The sequence below is a fragment of the Eriocheir sinensis genome, chromosome 30 (assembly GCF_024679095.1).
Source record: "Eriocheir sinensis breed Jianghai 21 chromosome 30, ASM2467909v1, whole genome shotgun sequence".
NCBI classification, from domain to species: Eukaryota; Metazoa; Arthropoda; class Malacostraca; order Decapoda; family Varunidae; genus Eriocheir; species Eriocheir sinensis.
In genome coordinates, this window is record NC_066538.1 from 759685 (window position 1) to 768144 (window position 8460).

Here is an 8460-nt window from a genome sequence, read left to right on the forward strand (position 1 = left end):
AGGGTCAAAGAGGGAGTCAATCAGGTTCTAATGAGTGTTTCCTCAGGTTCATGGTACAGAGGAAGGGTCAAACTACCACCAGGGTCATAGAACTACTTCTGGAAATCCCCACAACTCCTATGAAAGCCTTGTCAAATAGCTGTTCTTGGGAGACGAAAATGTCTTATAATACGACCCCCTAACTAGTCATGTCAAAATCAACTTCATGATTTTCAGAAAGTAAATTTGAGGGGCTGACTTTCACACTCCTTCCTGGTGATGTTAAATTTATAAAGGACTTCCCTGCATGCATAACCCTATGAATGATATATGTGTGGAAATTATACAAAGAAATCACATATGTTCTTACATGCAAAATCACTGTAACAACTCATGTCGAAATCAACTTCTTTATGATGTTCTGAAGGTAAGTTTGAGGGGCTGACTTTCACACTCCTTCCTTCCTAGTGATGTTGAATATATAAAGGACTTGCTTGCATGCATAACCCTAAGAATGATGTGTGTGGAAATTATACAAGAAAATCACATATGTTCTTGCATGCAAAATCACTGTAGCTACTCACGTCAAAATCAACTTCAAGGCAAATTTGTGGGGTTGACTTTTACATTGGTGACTATGTTTCAACAAGATCAAATTCTTTATGATATTCTGAAAGTAAATTTGTGGGGTCAACTTTTATACTGATACTACTTTCAGAGGCAAAATTTCTTCCTCAAATTTACTATACATAGATTTTCAGGGAAGGGTTGGGAGGGGGAGAAGGGTGCTTGACAAGAGATTAACTTCAATGTGAGTAAACACACAGCACTACACTATTAAATTATTGGAAATGTCAATAATTACTTTACATACACATTCAGAATTGTCGGGAGATAATCAAGACATACGAAGAAGAAGAGGACAATGATCACTCCTTAAAATAAATAATGTTATGTCAGATATATATTAACTCTCAATAATAAAAATTCGGAAAACACTGTGGCACATGATCTCAATACATAAGAAGGAAAAATACCACTCATCAAGTCCCTGATCAAAGCGTGTGGCGATGGCGGCGGTGATGGCGGTGCAGCGGCAGCTTACGTCCTCCTCCTCAGAAGAGACACAAGTCCTCAAAGGTCATGTCCACTTTTGCCTTCTTCGGGATCTTTTTGTTGAAGTAGTAGTGGTGCGCCTCCTCGCTGCGGCTCCCCACCGACACACTCGCCTCAAACCCAAACACATAGTCATGTTCCGGGGACGAGGACGAGAAGGAGTCGCCTGTGAGCCAGGACTTGAAGGACGTCTGGCTGCGCTGTGTCAGTCTGGCGTCCGTGTCCACATAGAACTGGAGTGTGTTGAGCAAGTCCCTCTTCTTCGCCGCCCGGTCCAGCTCGTCCTGCTTCCTGCGGAGAGATCTGGAGATGGGTGTCTCAACTTTCTTCCACACACCCATCCCTGCATCCGGGACCTTGAACCCACTCCTCAGATCCCTGCTCGGAGACCTCAGGAGTATGGAAGAGAAGTACGAAGGTGGCTCGGTCTCCTTAGCCTCCTCATTCCCCTCCGCCTCCCTCTTGTCTCGTATCACAGACGTGTTAACAGTCGCACAGTGTCCCTGCACCACCAGCGTCCACTCACTAATGCTGTCCCTTGACACGTCACTGTAGTTTGCCAGCGTGCACCGGGTGGGCGTGCTGGGGGGGCTTGGACTGACCAGCGCATCCCTTGATAGTCTCTCGTTAACCTCCAGGTGCTGTAGACGGGCTTTGCAGGGCTCCTCAGCCACACCACTGCCTGGACTGACCCTTCTGCCACACTCACTGCCCCGCACCCCGTTAAAAGCATTGTCAGGGCCTTGCCAAGACACCCTGTTGACTCTACTCTCATTCCCTCGATGCCTCTTGACACCGTTGGCCTTGGCAGGATAAGTGTCCTCAGCCACCCCCAGGACAGCCTCCGGAGATTCACAGTCCCCGTTCTTCTCCCTTCCGTTCTGTAAGGGGGCCTCCTGAGGGGTGTCACAAGCCTGCTGGACCCCCAGGTACCCCTCACACTGCTGCCTCGTGTCCTGGGGCGGCGAGGAAGGGTCCAGCTCCTCCGGCAGCAGGTGGACTGGTGGGGCACACCGGCCCGCGTGGGTGTCCACGTGCTCTGCCAACTCCACCTTGGTGGCGAAGGATGAGAGGCAGTCCTTGCAGCCATAGATCCTGCACTTGTGAGGGCTGCGCACCAGGGGGATGGCAAAGCCGCAGTCCTTGCAGGCCAGGACCACCTGGTGCACTCGCTTGAGGTGCGCCACAATCTTGCCCGGGTAGAGGAAGTCGTCCCCGCAGTACTCGCAGATGTAGGACGGACGGCCGCTGTGGTTCACCAGGTGGATCTTCATCTTCCATGCCTTGTTGAACTGCTTGGGGCAGTAGAAGCACTTGTACTCCCCGCCGGCATTGTGGAACTGGGAGTGCATCTTGAGCCGCTTCTCAGACTCAAAGGCGCGCTTGCAGATGGGGCACATGTTCTTGCGGCTGTGCTCTTCGCGCCGGTGCTGCTGCAGCTCACCCTTGCGGCCGAAAGTCCTGTCGCAGTCCTGGCAGGAGACTTTCTTCTTGGCCCGGGCCATCCTCTCCTTCCCCGAGGCCTCCAGCGGGCCGGTGGTCGGGACGGTCCTCTACGTGTACACCCTCCGCTCAGCTGTGCGTTCCCGTGTGTGTGTGTGGAGGCCTCGGGTGTACATGTGAGCGGAGATTCGCCGCAGGCCTCCAGTGGGCTGGTGGCCGGGGCAGTCCTCTACGTGTGCACTGGCTCAGCTGTGCGTCCCTGTGTGCATGTGTAGAGACTTTGTGTTCACATTGGAGTGGAGATTCAACACAGGTCGAGATGGACATGGCCACTCCCTCTCTTCAGCAGGGGAGGCTCGTCGCTTGGTGGGGCCGCAAGAGACAGCAAGGATGTGAGACTGTGGCCATTGCACATGCTGCTCTCCATCTCCAGGCATCTACAAGGCTTTCATTTTATTTTTACCTTATCGTTTGCCTTGCTGTCTTATGGGGAAGCCAAGCTGGCTGTATTCATCTGGTTTCGCTGGGTTCTGTGATCTTGATTAGGAAGCTTACTGGATGAGCCAGGATGCTGTTAATCAATACAAACCTGAGGGAAAGTGAAACAGAAAACTTTAGACATTAATGTAATAAGGGAATTCAGAATTTGATAATGCTGGTTGTTGTTTTTATATATAGTTTAATTCTTAACCATAAAAATGAAGGGAAATTAAGCAATCCACCTCTTCAGATCACTATTCCCTGATGGACATACCTACAGTACCGTATGTCACAATATTTACAGTATGTATACAGATTTCTCTACAGTATAACAAGCCATGGCACAACACCAGCAACAAGCAGAGAATTAACAAGAGGCAGCCAGACAACCCGAGCACTCACCTACACGCCCACGGCACACGTGAACACAGGCACAGCACTCACATCATAACAAACATAACAGCACACAGCCCTCACAGCACATACCTCGTAGCACTTACACGCCCACCCACGTAATGATAACACAGCACACAGCACATAGGTACCACATAGCACCTAACTCGTAGCACACACACACACACACACACACACACACACACACACACACAACCACAGCACTCATGTAGGAATAACACAGTAACATCAGTACTTACACAGCACACAGGACACTCACACGTCCACAACACAACCATTGTGAGGGTGTGTACTCAACTCATTAATGCAGAGTCTTGTCCACAGCGCCCACAAAATCTCAAACCAAAGTCAAGTGGGAGGCATTACACAGCTCTTTTTATACAGCAAGGGAGGCAGCTCAAGGGCAAACAACAAAACAACAAAAAAAGCTTGTTAGATTCTACTTCGGAGACAGAAAAACAATGAGAGGACAGAAGAGAGGTCAATTTTGTGTGAAGAATTTTGATACTCTCCCCTTGAAAGAGGTTTTGGACACACCTGCACCTGTATCTACAAGCTTATTAGATACTACTCCAGTGACAGAAAAACAATGAGAGGATAGAAGCAAGGTCAATTTTGGGTGGAGAATATTGATACTCTCCCCTTGAAAGAGGTTTTGTACACACCTGCATCTGTATCTATAAGCTTATTAGATACTACTCCAGTGACAGAAAAACAATGAGAGGATAGAAGCGAGGTCAATTTTGGGTGGAGAATATTGATACTCTCCCCTTGAAAGAGGTTTTGTACACACCTGCATCTGTATCTACATCTACTCACCCCTTTGACTCTAAAAGCAATGGGAGGTTCAGTACTGCAAGGCTTAAACTGACCTTCCCTTTTGCTGTATTATTATTTTTTTTTTTCTTTTCCATACTTGACTGTCACTGTCTTTTAGTTTTTATTTCCATGTCTGCTCACTGACAAGACTGTTTGGGTTTATATATATATTTTTTATCATTGGTGCCCTTTTGTGGATCTCAGTAATAATAATAATAATAATAATAGTAATGTGTCAATAGGGAAAATGAGGGATGACCACTCACCCCTACCCCACCCCTTTCCTCACACAATTCTCTCTTTTTTTAATATCTATGTACGTATATAGTAAACAAAGCAGCTCAAGGGCAAAAATAAATCAGAAAAAAGTCTCTCTAATCAAAACCGACCTTCCCTTTACTGATTTTTTTTTTACAACAAAGGAGATGGCTCAAGGGCAACAAAAAGTGTAAAAAAAAAAAGAAAAGAAAGCTCACTACTCACCGCTCCCACAACAGACAAAAGTAAAGAGTGGCTAAAAGAGAGGTCAATTATTATTACCAGTATTGTTTTCTTTTAACTTTACCTCTACTTTACTTTTGACCCTCACAGAAATGGGAGCTTAAGAAAGTGAATGAAAACAAAACAAAACATAGGTAGAGTGGGGGGCTATAGCTGGGTGTGGCCTCGGTGCTCATCTCTGTCACATTGGCCCTCGAGCCTGTGGCAGCTAAGAATCCATTACCCCCGGGACAATATCACTACAAGGGGTCATTGTCTCCAGCTCCAAAAACCCAGGGTAAGAACTCAAAAGAGAGGAAATTTCTTCGACGCAAGGGCAATAAACAATAGGAATAAACTACTACCTGAAAGTGTCGTCTGCAGCCCTTGCATCAACACCTTTAAAAACAGATTTGACAACTTTGAGAGAGATGCACAGAGAAGAGGCACCCTTATGAGTAGTTAGCTCCCTGCCTCTTTACTATCACTAAGGTAAACAGGGCCAGCATGACATCCAAGTTACCACTGTTTGCCTTCCCTAGGTACTATGCACTTTCCCATGAATTCCTTCCTGGATTTCTTACCTGGATGGGGACATGGTAAGAAATCCAGGTAGGAATTCATGGTAAAATGCTTACCTAGGGAAGGCAAACTGTGGTAACCAGGATGTCTTGAAACTTGAGACCTGCCCACCCTTCAACACGGACTTATATACACCACTGGGGTCTGTACAGAATCTCCTTAGACTCCTTGGGTGTCTGTGTGTCTGTCTGTCTTCATTCTGACATCCTTGATCTTGTCCAGACCTTCCTGCAGTATCAAACACTCTCCCTTAAAAAGAAAGGAAAGGGAATAGAAGGGAGTGGAAGGAAAATAAAGAAATAAAATGACCTAAAGGACAAACTGAAGCAAAACAAATAAGCCTATACCAAAATTAACCTCCCCTCCCCTATACGGCTTTATACTGACAGAACAGCCTTCCATTATATTATTGGTACAGACCCTTTAGCTAGGCAGCACACAGCACTCACCTACACACCCACAGCACACGTGAACACAGGCACAGCACTCACATAATAACAAACATAACAGCACATACCTCGTAGCACTCACACGCCCACCCACGTAATGATAACACAGCACATAGGGAGCACATAGCACCTAACTCGTAACACACACACACACACAACACAAACACTGCACTCACGTAGGAAAAATGACACAGCAACATCAACACTCAAGACAACACACAGGTCACTCACGCCCACAGCACAATCACAGCACTTAGCACACAACACATACCTCGTAACACAGCACTCACGTAATAATAACATAGCAACATCAGCACGTAGGCAGCACACAGCACATCACACGCCCACACCACTCACGTAAGCACACTAACACAGCACACAGCATTTAGGCAGCACCAGGGAGACTATAATACTAATAAAGACTCCTTGGGCAGCACACAGCAACAAACACGTCATGACAACACAGCAACACACAACCACTATATTATTAATTTAAAGCACAGTATTTCACAGCACCCGCGGCCTTGCTGAGCCTCCACACAGCACTCACCACGTCAGCAGTGCTCCCGTGTGGCTGCTGTGGCGTGGGTGGAGGTCAGCACTCAGCACCACCTCATCGCCTCACAGCCCCCAGCACTCGAGTGACGTTTTTGTCCTTCTTCTTCTTCTTCTTCTCCTCTGACCCTTCCTTTTTTTTCCCTATTTACTCTTGCTCTCTTTTTCCTTCCTTCTCCTTTGTTGTATGCCTGCAACAGTAAATTAACCTATCAATCAATCAATCTTTTTTCTTCCTCTTTTTCTTCCTCTATTTTATTTAATTACTCTTTTTTTCCTTTTTTGTCCTCCTCTTCTTCTTCTTTTTCTTCTCTGACCCTTCCTTTTTCTCCTATATCTTCTCTTTTTATATTCCCCTTTTCCTTCCTCTATCTTATTTGTTACTATTTTTATACTCTTTTTCCTTTTTTTTCCTGCTTCCTCTTCTTCTTCTTCTCTGACCCTTCCTTTTTTTCTATCTTCTCTTAAGCTCACTTTTTTTTATTCCTCTTTTCCTTCCCCTTTCTTATTTACTCTTTACTCTTTTTTTTTCCCTTGGCCTTTAATTCTTTATCCCTATACTTTCCTTTTGTTTGTTTCCATTATTACAGTTTAATTTCTTCTTCTCTGACCGATCGATCCCTTAATTTTCTCTCTATCTCTTGCATGCTCTTTTTTATTCCTCTTTCGATCCCTTCCCCTTTCTTATTTACGTATACTCTTTACTCTCTTTTTTTTCCCTTTGGTCTTTCTTTCTCAGTACTTTCCTTTTGTTGTATAATCTCACTCTGTCCTGCCTGGGGGTAGGGATGGCATGTTCCTCCCTTCTCCCTTGTTGTTTACCTGCAACAATAAACTATCAATCAATCAATCTTTTCTTCCCGCCGAGCCAAGCAGGAAATACTTACATGTATGCCTCGATCGGCCTCGCCTTCTTGACTGAGCGAGTCGGGAATACTGTACGAGACAATATTTATCACTATATAGCTTAGTCGATACACATGACCACACGGCATTATACTAGCGTCTACCGAGCATTAGATTAGTAAATAATTCCAGCACTTAAACAGCTAGGAGCGCGCGTACACGATGCAATGAACACATGCCTAATGATCGACCCCAAGATCCGTCAGCCTCTCTGGTGGTGCATGTGCTGTTTGGAGCCGCACATTATTAGCACAGCTGCAATAATTGCCTCACACAGGGCGGAGAGCTAATATATGGCTGCCTGGCCCGAGAGAGGAGGGAGCTGGTATATATCAGCACCAGGGAGTACGTCGAACAAGTGCACGTCAGACGAGATATTTAGATAATAACCTACTAATACAATGAACATGGCCATAAGAGAGAGAGAGAGAGAGAGAGAGAGAGAGAGAGAGAGAGAGAGAGAGAGAAAACAAAACCGACTCAAAACCACGAGACGATCGAAGTAAAAAGATTGAAAGAGAAAATTATAGGGATGGAAAAGAAAAAGAGGAAAGTTATATAAAGACAAAAATGATCAATAGCCACTACATACGCATTAATTTCGGGTACAGTCGGGAGTTGGGTTAATTGCTCCTTCAGATGTCAAGGTGTGTTAGACGTAAATGTGTTTCCCTCCTAACCACCACCTTGTTAATGTCCCTCTCGAATTCTCTCTGCTCAAGCCCTGCGCCAGATGGGTCTCCGGCAGGCACTCCGAGTCAGCATTTCACTCATATCTCCCATGTCGTATCACTCACCCTTTCCGCTGCCTCGACACATGGCCGTGAACATCTGGCGTCACTATATACCGCCTCGCACGACTATCCAAACTCTGTACTGCCTGGGGGATGAGATGGCATGCTCCTCCCTTCTCCTTTGTTGTTTTACTTGCAACAATAATCAATCAATCAACTATCCCGACATAATCCATATAATCCCTACTACATTAACCCTATCCCGGCATAATCCACATAATCCCCACGTATACATATCCACCACAATAATCATAACCCTTCTCCGCGGGACCGGGACCGTGGCTACACTCTCACTCTCTCTCACACACACACACACCATGCCATGCGAGAGAGAGAGAGAGAGAGAGAGAGAGAGAGAGAGAGAGAGAGAGCATCTGTGTTGAGGTTTCACTTGATAATATACCTGTCCCTGCAGAGCGTAACTCCTGTACGAGGGACCTGGT

At 45.9% G+C, this 8460-nt stretch overlaps 1 protein-coding gene across 3 annotated transcripts; it reads right to left on the minus strand.

Moving 5' to 3' along the window:
- Window positions 1-107: 107 nt before the first annotated feature.
- LOC127005370 (zinc finger protein 8-like) lies at window positions 108-6476 on the minus strand. Of its 3 annotated transcripts, XM_050874169.1 has the most exons (3): window positions 6313-6476; window positions 5370-5562; window positions 108-3127 (listed from the first exon to the last, which is right to left on the minus strand). In XM_050874169.1, the coding sequence occupies exon 3, from the start codon at window positions 2598-2600 to the stop codon at window positions 1095-1097; it is 1506 nt and encodes a 501-aa protein (XP_050730126.1). In that variant the 5' UTR covers window positions 2601-3127; window positions 5370-5562; window positions 6313-6476; the 3' UTR covers window positions 108-1094. The 3 variants fall into 3 exon arrangements, with proteins under 3 accessions (XP_050730126.1, XP_050730125.1, XP_050730128.1); XM_050874168.1 differs by lacking the exon at window positions 5370-5562 and having other exon boundaries at window positions 6313-6471; XM_050874171.1 differs by lacking the exon at window positions 5370-5562 and having other exon boundaries at window positions 6279-6471.
- Window positions 6477-8460: the final 1984 nt, after the last annotated feature.